Source organism: Photinus pyralis, unplaced genomic scaffold (genome assembly GCF_008802855.1).
Source record: "Photinus pyralis isolate 1611_PpyrPB1 unplaced genomic scaffold, Ppyr1.3 Ppyr1.4_LG7, whole genome shotgun sequence".
NCBI lineage: Eukaryota > Metazoa > Arthropoda > Insecta > Coleoptera > Lampyridae > Photinus > Photinus pyralis.
Genome location: NW_022170738.1, coordinates 40,454,119 through 40,468,612, shown reverse-complemented (window position 1 = coordinate 40,468,612; position 14,494 = coordinate 40,454,119). Strand labels below are relative to the sequence as shown.

Sequence of the window (14,494 nt, the reverse complement as noted above, 5' to 3'; positions counted from 1 at the left end):
TAGAGCAAATGTACTTCAATGATCCAGTATCTGGAATTGCCTTTTGTGTATTCAATTGGTACATTTGCGCCATCTCTTTGGTAATCCCTATACTTTTCCAAATTTTATTCTTTTAATAGTTGAACGAGTTCCAATGAGATGTCGCCACGTACTACATTACCTTCTCAAGAACATTTTAATTTATGCACTTAATAGCCACGTCCGACTCAATTTTCCTGAAAGGGCAGTTGAAAATGTGCAATTTCATGTAGGATTTGTAGAGCAAATGTACTTCAATGATCCAGTATCTGGAATTGCCTTTTGTGTATTCAATTGGTACATTTGCGCCATCTCTTTGGTAATCCCTATACTTTTCCAAACTAAATTCTTGTAACAGTTGAACCAGTTCCAATGAGATGTCGCCACGTACGACACTAACTTCACTAGAACATTTTAATTTATGCCCATCCGAGACAATTTCTTCTTCGAGCCTCAAAAAAAGGCAGTGTATTACCTTCCTTTTTTACCAAAAATCGACTGCACCAAAATTTCTCGGGAAAACACTTTTTCTTATTAATTTTGGTGCGTAGAATCCAAACCAATTCGTACTTTTTCGATCAGACTTCTCAATCAAAAGTTATAGACTAGAAACCAATTTCGAAAGAAAATTCAAAGGCCTGTAACTTTTGAACTAGTAGCCCAATCTTGGAACTGTTTGAAATTATGGATTCTACAGGCCACATTCTATAAGAAAAATTTTTTCCGGGTCGACCTGAGACAATTTTTTTTTCGAGCCTCAAAAAAAGGCAGTGTACAACCTTCCTTTTTTACCAAAAATCGACTACACCAAAATTTCTCGCGAAAACACTTTTTCTTATTAATTTTGGTGCGTAGAATCCAAAACAATTCGTACTTTTTCGATCCAGACTTCTCAATCAAAAGTTATAGACTAGAAACCATTTCGAAAGAAAATTCAAAGGGCTGTAACTTTTGATCCAGTAGCCCAATCTTGGAACTGTTTGAAATTATGGAATCTACAGGCCATTTCCGTAAAGGGCAGTTGATAATGTGCAATTTCATGTAGGATTTGTAGAGCAAATGTACTTCAATGATCCAGTATCTGGAATTGTCTTTTGTGTACGCAATTGGAACATTTGCGCCATCTCTTTGGTAATCCCTATACTTTTCCAAATTTAATTCTTGTAATAGTTGAACTAGTTCCAATGAGGTGTCGCAACGTACGACACTACCTTTACAAGAACATTTTAATTCGTCCGACTCAATTTTTCTTAAAGGGCAGTTGAAAATGTTCAATTTCATGTAGGATTTGTAGAGCAATTGTACTTCAATAATCGACTACACCAAAATTTCTCGGGAAAACACTTTTTCTTATTAATTTGGGTGCGTAGAATCCAAATCGAATCGTACTTTTTCGATTAGACTTTTCAATCAAAAGTTATGGACTAAACCAATTTCGAAAGAAAATTCAAAGGGCTGTAACTTTTGATCTAGTAGCCCAATCTTGGAACTGTTTGAAATTATGGAATCTACAGGCCATATTCTATAAGAAAATGTTTTTATCCGGTCGATCTGAGACAATTTTTTTTGGCCTCAAAAAAAGGCAGTGTATTACCTTCCTTTTTTTTACCAAAAATCGACTACACCACAATTTCTCGGGAAAACACTTTTTCTTATTAATTTTGGTGCGTAGAATCCAAATCGATTCCTTCTTTTTCAATTAGACTTCTCAATCACAAGTTATAGACCAATTTCGAAAGAAAATTCAAAGGGCTGTAACTTTTGATCTAGTAGCCCAATCTTGGAACTGTTTGATATTGTGGAATCTACAGGCCATTTCCTTAAAGGGCAGTTGATAATGTGCAATTTCATGTAGGATTTGTAGAGCAAATGTACTTCAATGATCTAGTATCTGGAATTGTCTTACAAATTCACAAGGCGTCGGGACCTCGGGGTTACAGACACTCCAGGACATGCAGTATTTGAGTGTAAGAGGTGGGAAAGGCATAGATGTCCCCTGAGAATGGAGTTGGCGGACGCACGCATCGTGCTCACGACGTAAACCCAGCTCTCACAATAGTGAAACCTTACTTCATCTTAAACTTTTACAAAACTTGTATCAGGAGAATATAGTGTTTGAGGAGGTGATTGAAATTGAGGTTAAAGTTTTAGTGAGGTTAGGTTAAAGTGGTAGTCAGGTTAGGTGAGAAATCTTGTATCAGGAGAATATAATGTGTGAGGAGATTGAAGGTTAGGATACAAGATTAGTGAGGTTAAGTTAGAGTGACAGTTAGGTTAGGTCAAAAATCTTGTATCAGGAGAATATAATGTGCGAGGAGATTGAAGGTTAGGATAAAGTATTAGTGAGGTTAGGTTAGAGTGATAGTTAGGTTAGGTGTAATTAGGCGTCTAAAATTTTGACAAATTAATTTGACCTAACCTAACTATCACTCTAACCTATTTATCAATCAGTGGCAAATATGGAATTATGTTCTGGGGCATGGAATATCATTTTGAGAACGTTTTAGTTGTTCAAAAAATGAGTATTGCATACCATTTACAAACAAGGTTTTAGAGAAAAAAATATTCTGACTACATACACAGCCTATGCTTATTATTAGTGTTTAACCTTTCAAGGAAAAACTCACAGAAAACAAGATCGCTTGGTATTAATCTCCCAATACATTGTTTAGTCCTTACGGAAAAAATCCCTCGTATATGTGTAGGTACACGAATTTTCAACTACCAAACGAAATTAAACATAAAATTCAGTAAGGTCTAATTACAGTACGGTATATAATCAGAAGGAGAGGCGGGGATTTCACAGAAAAAAATACAAGATCACATTAATAAAAAAACCGTTTAATGACGAAGGAAATTTTAAAGGAGTTTTAATAAATTATTTAAAAAATGACAACATAGTTTGAAACTAGAAAAATATTACAGGGAAAGTAAAAAATTAACAAAGAAAACATATACATATTATTTTAATATACAGAAAAATGAATTATTTTTCCATCAATGTAACATCGAGACTGGATGTTATAGCTATTTATATAGGGCTATTTATTATGTACACCATAGAGATCTTAAAAAGTGCTACATTTAGAGTTAGTGTTATTAGTGATCACAGAAAACTCTCTAACGAGCATACACTGCCAAACATTTTGGCAGACGCACGCCCATTATAAAACATGTACTGTGTACAGTTTTAAGTAAAATAAAATAATTAGTTGATAATATAAAATTATAGCTTAAGTACATTTAAAAAAGAGTAGAAGCACTTCATATTGCAGAATTGGTAACACAATCTTACATCTAAAATAAATATGTACTAATTACATCAATAAAAATTATTGCAAGTTCTAGAGTACAAAACTTTCTGAAACTATGATCCTAGACTCTTAACAGCTTTAAAATTTTTTTTCTCTCTGATGTGATCTTTGGTTTGTACAATGAGTGATGTTTGGCGAGTCCTAAATAAAATGAGCTGCCTATATTAAAATCACAAAATGTCAGTTCTTGTTAATGCTAAAAGCACCATGGCGTAATAAATTTTATATTAACAAGTGGAAAGATTAAAAACAAGAACTTTAATATTCAACCAAAAGTGACGAGGCACAATTCCAAATCTTCCTTTTATCTACAACGTTTATATGTAATATAAAATGCACAAGTACCGTTAACAACTAAATCACAATTTTGAAATAATGATCTACCACATAATCGCTAATGATTATAAAAACATTGTATTAATACTTCACAAAATATTTGAGGCGACTGTACCGTTTTCGTTCACTTATCTCAAACGTCACTGTCTGGATCGGTTTCACTACGAGGCTGTCCGAAATTTCTAGTTATGCTCTCGCTCATCGATCGAATATTCGCAAGGTGTACGTCGTTGGCAGGCACCGAAAAGTAGTTCAGTCTATCTAGGTCAGGTACGGCGTTTAAGTCGTCGTCTGTACGGTAACAGTTGTCGTATTCGGAATCGTAGAGGGCGCTCAGCGAGTCGAGCGACATCATCGCGTCCGAGTCGAATATTCGCGACGACGCGCGCGACGACATGCTGGTGTTGTCGTCCATGTCGCCGTCGTGATTGTTATCGTTGTACGCTGAATTTACATCACTCAATGCACCTAGAAATTAACGGGTCAAATCACAATTGTTGCAAAATCGCCATGTCGATACAATTAAACGAAATACAAAAGGTACTGACTAAGTGAGCATAAATTTTTCAATGATTTTTGAGACACTTTAATCTGTAGACTCCCAAAATGTGGTCGTAGAGGATGTGAAAGCAGAACTGTCTCCTAGCTAGAGAACATGAGAACATAGAACAAGAAAGGAAAAGCATAACGGTAATCCCTCCATATTGTCTTCTGTCGCCAAAGCATCAGATTTTGAAAGCTGAACTTGCCATATGGTTGTAGGACAATTCGCTTCCGGACAATTCGTGTCAGGAATATTTGCACTAGGACAATTCGCTTCCGGAAAACATGCAAGTTGAGATCAAATGGTTTATGAAATATTGATAAATACAATTTTCCACAATTAACATCGAAGAGAAGTCTCCAACTCCTATTTTATTTGGGAGTATTCCGTATTGAGGCTGATAGATCAGCATGCAGTCTTTGGGAAGTGAAATGTAATGAAATGAGTTTCATTGTACAGGGTGGCCAAATAAGAATGCGAGGTACTGTATCTGAGAATCTATTCATCGTAGAGGCTTGCGGTAAAAAAATTTATTACTAAAATGGCCACGAGCACAAACTGGAAAATATTTTTAAGTTTCTGAAATGACCGCTAGGGGGCGTAACTGCAATCTGGAATCTAAAGTCACTAGATATAGAAAGGACCGCAATCATCCGCCATTTTGGGGCATATTTGCTGCCAACTTAAAAAAATTGACAAATAAAATCTGAATAGCTGTAATTTTTTATAACCTAACTTCATAGTACTGTCATGTTTTATAAAAATATATTCAGATATCTCCAAACAGGTGGAACAATCCCTAACAACTTCCGCCATTTTTGGGCAAAAATCGTGCGTTCTCTCTCTAACACACGAGCCCAATGGCTTGCGGTACTTTCTATATTTAGTGACTACTGGAATCTAAAAAAGTGATGTTTCTGTGCTATACTAACATAACAAAAAAATGTCCGGTCTTTGAAGTCGACGATAATCTGAACAATTTTTGTTTGACAATTTTTCCTGTATCTCTAAAAATAAAGTGGTGGGGGGTATTCAAAAGTTTCCGTAAAAAACACCCTGTATCTTCGAAACCGCTGAGCCGATTTAAACAAACTAGAGTTAGTTCAAAAGAGCTATTCTACAGCTACAAATATTATACTATTTAAAGTTTTGTTAGTTTCACATATCACCGCTTGAGGGCTTTTCCCATTCCGACAGAACTGGTTAATTTTCTCAAAAAAATTAAACGCATTGGTTCGATTTTTTTTAATGAAAAAGTAGCTAAATGATGCCTAAAGAAGCTCACGAAAACAGCATCTCGATATCTTGAGATCTTTAGCTTAAAAAAATAAAACCAACGCATTTAATTTTTTTGAGAAAATTAAATTTCTGTCGGAATGTCGAAAAAAGCCCTCATGCGGTGATATGTGAAACTAACAAAACTTCAAATATAATATTTGTAGCCGAAGAACAATTCTTTTCAATTAACCCGAGAAACAGGGTGTTCTTTAGGGAAACCTTTGAATACCCACCACTTCATTTTTAGAGATACAGGAAAAATTGTCAAACAAAAAAAGGTTCAGATTATCGTCGTCTTCAAAGGCCGGACATTTTTTTGTTAGGTTAATATAGCGGAATTCACAGAAAAATCACTTTCTTAGATTCGTGTGGGGGTCTGCCGACGCCTGTTAGTTAGGCACCACACAGTGTTTACCCCCAACGAGAGGGTCACTGGTGAACATGTGAGTAGCGGTTTCCATCTACTGCTGTGAAAAAATTTGAAACCAGGTAACTTCGCTCGCTGAATCCGCCCTCATCGGATTTTTCGGTTACAAGGAAAATTGGGCTCCTCCAAAATATCCTAGTAGTGCAAGTTCAAAAGGATTAAACTTTGGTCCTTAAAATTAATGTACTCGAATCTAAAATTCAGTCTTATTTCTTTGAGCAGATTTTCCCCAGGTAGAACTCCCAAGGAAGATTCAAGAACAAAAAAAGCTACACATTCTCAGAATTGCCCTTTACTAATAATCTTTCAATCTTGGAATAATTGGCTAAATTCCATTAGTAGGTAGTTGACAGGGGGTTGATTTTCAAGTAGTTCCCTGAGAACCAAACCAAACCTGAATCTCAATAATTGATTGATTTAGAGTAGCTTGTTTTAGCTGGAACTATATTATTGTTTAAAGGGCACAATCTCTGAATTTCAATCCAAGACATAAACCAAGATCAAGGTACTACCTCGAATGATCACAGCTCAGAACCACTTTAGTTTAGACAAGAACACCGACCTTTTAGGGATTTTAGTATGATTTTGAATCGGCCACACACTACTGTGGCCTAAAAGGCCACGATCACAACTACTTTGGCCTATACAAGAATCCTGCTCGACCCTAGTTTAGAACCATTTGACCTTGACGTTAGCTCAGAACCACTTTAGTTCAGACAAGAACCCCCATACCACGTTTGACCAAATACCTTACTATATTAATACAGGAAACTGACATTGAAAACCGGTCGCAAAATACAGCACCAAGACGTTGCGGTAGGCACTTTATTGATGATTTTACATGCCTTGTGATAGTTATTGTTATGGATAAATTGATAATATTGAGGTATTCAGTAATATCACATAATAATATCTTAGATACCTTGCTTATTTAATTAATTTGCTCCTTAATTTTTCGTCATTCCACACCGGGCCGTGTAGATGGCGCTCTTTTCCGTGTCTCGCGTTACGCAAATGCAAATAGTGTTATTCAATGATACTATCGAGTTTCCTGTATTAACACATTAAGGTATTTGGTTTGACCTTTCAGTGACATTGCCTTTAGCAGAGTTTCAAACCCACATCTACATTTGACCTTTCAGTGATATTGATTTTGAACTCAAGACACAAAGCTCCTATGTACCTTGTTGCCAGACATCACAATACTGGTGTGAAATTACGATCTAAAACCACGGCATCTTAGACTAATGTTATACAGCGAAACAGTGACAACACTTCAGAAAGCTTGTGCGCCTCTACAAATTAGGTAACTGCAGTTAGTATACGCACTACGGCGGCGGGGTTATCGCATCATATAAAAACTGCACAGTAACCTACCCCAATTTGTTTGTTATTCTATTCGGTAGGCGAAGAATTCTGCGCTAATCCATCATTATCAAGATGCGCTAATATTACAAGAAATTAGTTGGAACTCGAGGGCAAGTGTGAAAAGTTGAAAAATATTGAACAGCCTGTATGTACGAAAGCGTGGAAGGATCGCATCCTTTTCGACTTCTACTCCAAAATTGAGGCTTCTATGCTCCCGTATTTACAAGGGACTCGAAAATCACACTCTTGCTGACTCAATATTTTTTAATACTAAACACAGAGTGCTGGCATTGAAAAAGGCCGCCACCCTGTATTCGCAAATACCTTCAGCATCCGTTAATCCCGTTTCGTGTATCATTGATATGTTTTCCAAGGCGGGATCGTCGGTAGTGTAACCTGTCGACTCCCTATCGTTAAGTAAAGGTTCCGAAGCGCCGCCTTCCTCGTCCTCGCTCCACTCCGACTGACTGCCTTCGTTCTGGCCCTGGCCCGCCACCCCGTTTTCTAAATTACGCAATTTCTCCTGCACCTTCTCCTCTAACAGTCTTTTCACTTCCTCCTCCTGCAAAATTTCGCCGGTTAGTACAGATTTAACGCTCGCCAATAGTGAGTTTACCAATTCTTTGTCCACAGACTGCATGCAAGTGAAAGAGAGAAGTTATTATTTAGACTCAAAAAGTTACCAAGCGACTCACCCTTGCCGCTTCTTCTTCCATACGCTTCTCGTCGCGCTCGAAGCTTTCTATGTCCGTGTCTTCGCACTCATGGATCTCGTCGGGCATATCACAGTCATTGTCCACGTCGCCGTCGAGCTTCGGAATTCTACAATTTAGACCATTACTACTTGTTACATATTCTATTCTATCCTAGAACTAAAGCAAAACTAGTGAGTTGTGCGGAATACACAAATGGCGCGATTTGTGTATCTTTGAATGAATGGAACGCTACTACGACAAACAAAGGAAACGTGTGAAATTCGGTACCTATGAAGACCCTCGGTGAAAATGATTAGTGCACAAAAAAGCGTGGGTGTGCCGAGCAATCAGCATGGAGTTAGTATAAGCAAATGTTAAGCACGATTAAGGTATTGTACCTGTCTAAAGGTGAAACCTTTTGTTGCTTATGGCACTCGGACGGACCAGGTGAAGGAGCACCTCTCTTCAACGATCCCTCCTTGCTGCTTGCTCGGGTCGGCGAAATACACTGCAGTGTGACAGTACCGGTTGGATTCAAACGTAAACCCAGAGCAAGAGCTTGAATGGCGGCTAGACCTACTTGATGCGTGTTATTATTAGGAGGGGCGTACCTCACAAGCGGTTCCAAGGCGAGATCTTTATTTTGAGGGGTCAGTTCGTATTTCGGAGGGATGTTTTGCAATAAGTTTTGCTCCTCGAGAAGCTTCTGTATTTCTCTCTCAAACGGACCCGCGATATTATCGTCGGTGTTATTCACCTTGGTATTCGGAGATGGAGTATCTCTAACTCCGGTCGGAGACGAGTGCATTCGCCGCATGTCTTTTTTGTCGGTTTGACTGCAACCGTCCTTTTTAATCTTCTCCGAGCTCGATTTGTTGTACAAATCCCCTTTGTCAATCAGTAAATCCTTGATGCCCTCGCCTTCTTTAAAGCTCGGCGATCGTTTGCAGTTGGCGTTGAATTTGTTGCATTCCAGCACCGAGTCGCTATCGTTCCGGGCCCGTTTTTCCATGCTGCGGTTTTGCTTCTGGACCTGCGCACGCGTCACCGCGCCATTGGAACTGTACGCCTTCATCAGGGGGATCGCTTTCTGTTTCGATCGTCCGATAAATTCGAAGCTGGCGCAGCTCTCGCCCTTGCCGCTTTCTTCGCCGTCCAAAACCGGCGGACTTGTAATTATCGACGAATCCAAGGTGTTCGCGTTACCCGCCAGAGCGATGAGAGCGTTCGGGGGCAGGTTGCTTCGTTTCGCCGATCGTTCGTTGGAATTGTTCCGCAGCGAACAGTTCGGCGGTATATAATCTAGGGAAGCACGGGGCGACACTTCGGGCGACGAACACGGGTTCACCTGGATGTCCGACGGAAACAGGAACTGTTGCGGTTCGGCCGGTAACGGTGGGGAGACGCACGGCGAGACATCCGCGTCGGTCGTGCGACTGTAGCTTTCATCCGAGCTGCTAATGCTCGGAGAGTGATTTAAGGAACTTATTTCGTCGGCGGATGAGTGTATTCTTTGAGGCGGCCCGGTGTTGTACAACCCTCCGATGCTTTCGTCCGAGTAGTGCCTCTGTAGAGGACTGTGGCGGTTGTGGTGGGGGCTGTTTCGGTTGTGCAAAGGGCTGCGGTTGTGGAGGGGACTGTGCCGGTTTTGTAGTTTACTTCGTAGAATTTCGGGTGTTCGCTCGGGCGTTCTTTGATGAGGGGGTTGCACTACGACATGGTAGGGAGGCGGGGGCGGTTCATTGATTTGTTTTCGATGATGTCGATTAGGTGATTCTTTCCCCGGCGGCTTCGGAAGGGGTTTCAAGTATGGCTTCACGTTATCAACACTACTCCTGCTTACTACCGAGTAAGGACTTTGCCCTTGTGGCCATGGCGGAATGTACTTCATGTTCATATCTTGTGGTTGCGAATACTGTCTCTGAATCTGCTGAAAATGGTTTTTGTGCGGCGGGAGTGGGGGGGTTGGTAAATTTTCATCTAGGGAGAACTTCTTTACATTTTTCACTAGTTTTGGAGCAGCCGGTGGAAGCAGTGGGTCAGCCTCGCAGCCGTTAACCAGTACTTCGCGTTCCTTGTGACTGCTCTCGCGCAAGGTGGGTAAACGGGGTGGATTTCTCGTACCAATAAAAGTATCTTCTCTACTATTGGTACGTTTTTGGAACGAATTATGCTGCTTCATTCGGCCATTTATTTCTCCGTGGTGGAGAAGGGCCAACGGTGTCGCTACACCCCCGTACATGTTGTTCAAAGCTGAAAATTAAGATTTTCATTTAAACACGATCTTATCGTATACGATCCCTCACAATTGGCTACGCAGATTGTGAGTGGTCATGGTCAAATTACCTACGGCTCCAGCTCGAAAACTAGGCAGCTCATCCACTCTAATTGTACCGGGTTGCTTGCGATCGGTAAGGAAATAAGTCGTCATATCACCTTTACCTTTCACCTTCACCTTTCCCCTACATTGAAATTCGTAGGGGTACCCTTTAAGTACTTGATATACCTCCTCAGTCACCTGGGTGTGATTGGGCAACCCCGTCGAATCCATTCGACTTGCCACATTAACCGTATTCCCCCAAATGTCGTACTGAGGTTTGCGCGCGCCAATAACGCCGGCGACCACGGGGCCAATATTTAAACCTAAAAATGGATCGGTCACTGGTGCTCCACTTCGGTCGGTAACATACCGACGCGCAGCATGAAATTGTTGTAGGAATTCTCGTTGATGTTCAAAAGTCGCTCTCGCATCGAAAATACGAACTCTACCAAAGTACTGAGCAACGTACCCGCAGATACTTCGTCGTCATCTAGGATGCGCAAATCTGGTATGAGCCCAATCGCCGCCATATACGTCGACCCGACCGTTTTAATCTTGTCGATCGCCTTAAATCGTTCGTCGCTCAACAGATCATCGAAATCCGCAATGATTTCATTGAGCAATCTTAAACATTCCACTCCTTGATTATTACCGTCGAGTTCCGTGTAGAATTCGTGATAATTTGTAATCGAGGCAAAGACAACACCTACTCGAGAGTAACTCTGATGGTAGAGTTCCTGTGATAGAGTATTCTGTAAGGAATTATTAGGTACGTCAGAAGGGATTCTACTAATATTAATTTTAACACCGAAACTACCTTTAAAACAAATACACAGTACATTTAACAGTGATTTAGAAACAAATACATGCTAGCGTGGGAAAAATTCCAAACCAAAAAATTTGTGTTGTCAAATAACTAGTAAGTGATTTTTAGGAGATGCCTGAGATAATCAGAAAAGTCACATGCTCGTACTGGAGAAGGATGGTTTTCGAACTCACTGTAAACCATCATTTCCGGTCATCTACATGCTTCTTTTAGGCCCTTTCTAGATCTGATCCATTTCAAACCAATTTAAAAGTTCCTAAGGACCTAAGGAGACGTTAAATAGCAAACACGGTCCATGGTTCCAGCGCTCTCTACCGTCTTTTGATCGTTTAGTCTCGTTTTAGAGCACCCAAAGCTCTCTGGGCCTGTTTCACAGTTTTGTAATGCCATATCGGAACTTTCCAAACCTCACAGGGGCACACTAATGCTCAGGAAATGCGTTAGAGAGCTCTAGAAAAGATTCTGAACAGGGGGCTTTATAAAACCTTCCTTATCAAAACTGTCCTAGAGCCTCATACATGCACGCAAGTGCTTTACATACTCTCCAGAGCATTTGGCACTAAACTTTAGCCAGGAAGTACCCAAGATCTTAAGTCGTGGTTACTCTAAGCGACGGCTTTGAGATAAAATTTAAAAAACCCGAAGTATACCAACCCTGCTGCATTGTCATGCCTTCGGGTACTAATAGCTTTGAATATAGACTACGGAAGAAGTACCGTTCATATCGACATTGTATTTATAAACGAGTGGATCACGATTGAAGTGTATCGTGTGTTGCCTACATACCATACACATTTTTACTTAAGTTTATGGTCTAAGATTCAAACCCATGGATCATTATTGAAAACTTTAACCATTGACAGTACCGCCACCTATGAACCAATAGATTTAGACTGTATGTGGGAATCTATTTTTCAAGGTATACTAAAAGTCGTGTAATAAAGCTGTCCCATAATACAATCCGCCTATTCCTTTCATGTTTGATACCTATATATTTTATTGAACTTGACTTGAGGACTACCTGTCACTTGGCGTGTTTAGGTTTAGACAGTACTTTTTTACCTTGATATCTTTGAATATAGATTAGAGTCCGAATAGACGCATCAAAGCTTTACGTTAGGTATTCTATTATTTAAAAACTTTTGATTATAAATAATTATAAAGTATTGCCATAAGAATAAAATTCTTTTCCTATACAGCGAGAACAGTTTGATTTTCATATGGGAAAACGGAAAATCCCATTAAAGGATAAGGTTAAATTCAGGCTTCCCAATCATACTCAGTACCACACAACATTTTTAAAAATAAGAACCTCTATAACAATAGCCAATAGGCAAAAATATTGAATCATAATTAATATTTGCCTGAATTGGATTGTTCGCTTTTGAAAACGGAAAACTTTGAATAGAAAGGTGCAATTGCAATGTGCTTTATAATCAAAGATTAGAAGCTTTAATTATGCATACAGCTGTAAACAGGTATGTAGATCCTTGTGTAGATCGATGTTCAAAGATCAAAAGCAAACACCTCCATCATATAGAGAGATTTGGTGCGAATATGAAATTTTGGGGAAAACAAAAGGAAAGTTTTGGGGATGAAGAAATTTCTCGGGAAATATAAAACATTTTTATGAAATTTATATTCGTGAAAATTCTTGCAAAACTGGAAGGAAATTAAAAAAAATTAAAATAGTTTTCCAGGAGATGGTGGTTTAGTATGAAAATGAGAAAATTTAATGTAAGGGGAAATTTGGAGAACAAAAAGACTCTCGAGGAAATTTGAACAAAACAGAATAATAACATTCTCAATAAATAAGAAAGGATCTTTGCGAGAGTAAAATGAAAATTTAAAAAATTATTGTTTCACTTTTGGCAAGCAAGATTTAAATGAATGAAAACGCCTTGAGAAAATTGCAAAACATTCTAGAGGATTATAAGGAGCTTTTGAAAACTCAATGGACATTTTTGAGAAAAAACAAAGGTATATTATTCTGAGAAAATGTAAAGAAAATTCTGGAAAACGGCCAAGGTTGATTTTTAAAGGTGTTGCTTATATGTGTAGTGAAGAAATTACGTAAATACCACCAGGTAACGCACGTAGTTCTGGCAAAATTAGAGGAAATTCTGAGCATTTATTTTGTATAAATTGCAGTTTGCTGGTGGCGGATTTACCAGCAGGCTGGGGCCTAGGGCGGTGGGTTTTAGGGGGCGGCAAATTTGGCCCCAAAATTTTTGTCTAACAGAATTGAAAAAAAAAACATTATTATATACAGGGTGAGGGTTTTTTCATTTTTACTATATCTCGTAAACCTATGGTCAAAGTTTTTCTCATCTTTCTAATGGAGCTAAAATAAAATTTGTATGACTTTTCAAGTAATTAATATCAATTTTCTGATATCTTATGGACGCTAAATTGGACTCAAGATTAATTTCCGAATGAAGGTATCGCCGATTGTTCACTTTTTTCTTTATCGAGTGACCTAAAAATTCAATATGGCGTCCATACGAAATAAGAATGTTGATGTGATTTACTCGAAACCCCAAAGTCATAAACATTGTGTTTCAGCACCATCAGAAAGCTAAGAAAAAATCACGAAGCGTTTGTTAAAATTATTTTTTGATTCTCAAAAATGGCCAAAACTGCGCTATTTTGTAGAGATACGAGAAACTTTTTTTTATTTTCTATTTATCTTTATTTTTTTATTAAATAACTTCATCTCTTCTTCATCTATAATTTATTATTGTCATTTACTGCAAATAGCAAGCCACTAATTCATATTAAATTAACTAATATAAATTCAATTTTGTACTCAGGACTTATTCTTTCTTTGATTAAAAATTATTGTTAAGTATTACGGTTAAGTGGAAGAGCAGAAGTTTCATAAATCTGAACTTCGCCCTATTGAAGGTGACTCTCACGTTAGTTTTTATTTTCTATTTAATAGTAATGAATTCTGTTTATTAGTATGTACATACATACAGTGTTATTCTTCAATATGACCATTATTATTATTATTACTTTGAAACGGAAAATTTTGCCCACTTAAACGTTGCCATTTGAAAAAAAAGTTCGATGCGGTTGTGGCGCTACAAAATGTTTGCTTAAAAGTTGGCCTGTTATTTTTGTTTCCGTGTGCCCACTGCCCAATATACATATTTAAAATTTTAACAAAATTCGTCGAGTCGCTATCTCAAAAAATTGCCAACGTACTAAGTACATACATAAAGACTCAAAAACATTTCATTTTTGCTTAAAATGATGTCGACATTTGATGCAGTTTTGACATGTCCAAAAACGTCATCACTGACAGATTGATAGTATTCAAGTTCTATATAAAAATTGAAATTTTATATTAAAATACGATTTCG

General features: G+C 38.4%; 1 protein-coding gene across 3 annotated transcripts in view; it reads right to left on the bottom strand.

Annotated features, from left to right (window-relative positions):
- Positions 1 to 3,086: 3,086 nt before the first annotated feature.
- LOC116176544 (Ca(2+)/calmodulin-responsive adenylate cyclase) overlaps positions 3,087 to 14,494 on the bottom strand; it is a 151,405-nt gene continuing 139,997 nt past the window's right edge. Inside the window, exons 15-21 of one of the 3 annotated variants that reach the window (XM_031495154.1) lie at positions 10,671 to 11,052; positions 10,327 to 10,623; positions 8,379 to 10,233; positions 7,981 to 8,107; positions 7,902 to 7,919; positions 7,610 to 7,847; positions 3,087 to 4,136 (exon numbers count right to left, since the gene is read on the bottom strand). In XM_031495154.1, the coding sequence (XP_031351014.1) occupies positions 3,802 to 4,136; positions 7,610 to 7,847; positions 7,902 to 7,919; positions 7,981 to 8,107; positions 8,379 to 10,233; positions 10,327 to 10,623; positions 10,671 to 11,052 (3,252 nt within the window). In that variant the 3' untranslated portion in view covers positions 3,087 to 3,801. Of the gene's footprint in view, positions 4,137 to 7,609; positions 7,920 to 7,980; positions 8,108 to 8,378; positions 10,234 to 10,326; positions 10,624 to 10,670; positions 11,053 to 14,494 lie in introns of all 3 variants that reach the window. The other 2 variants (XM_031495152.1, XM_031495153.1) reach the window with 2 other exon arrangements.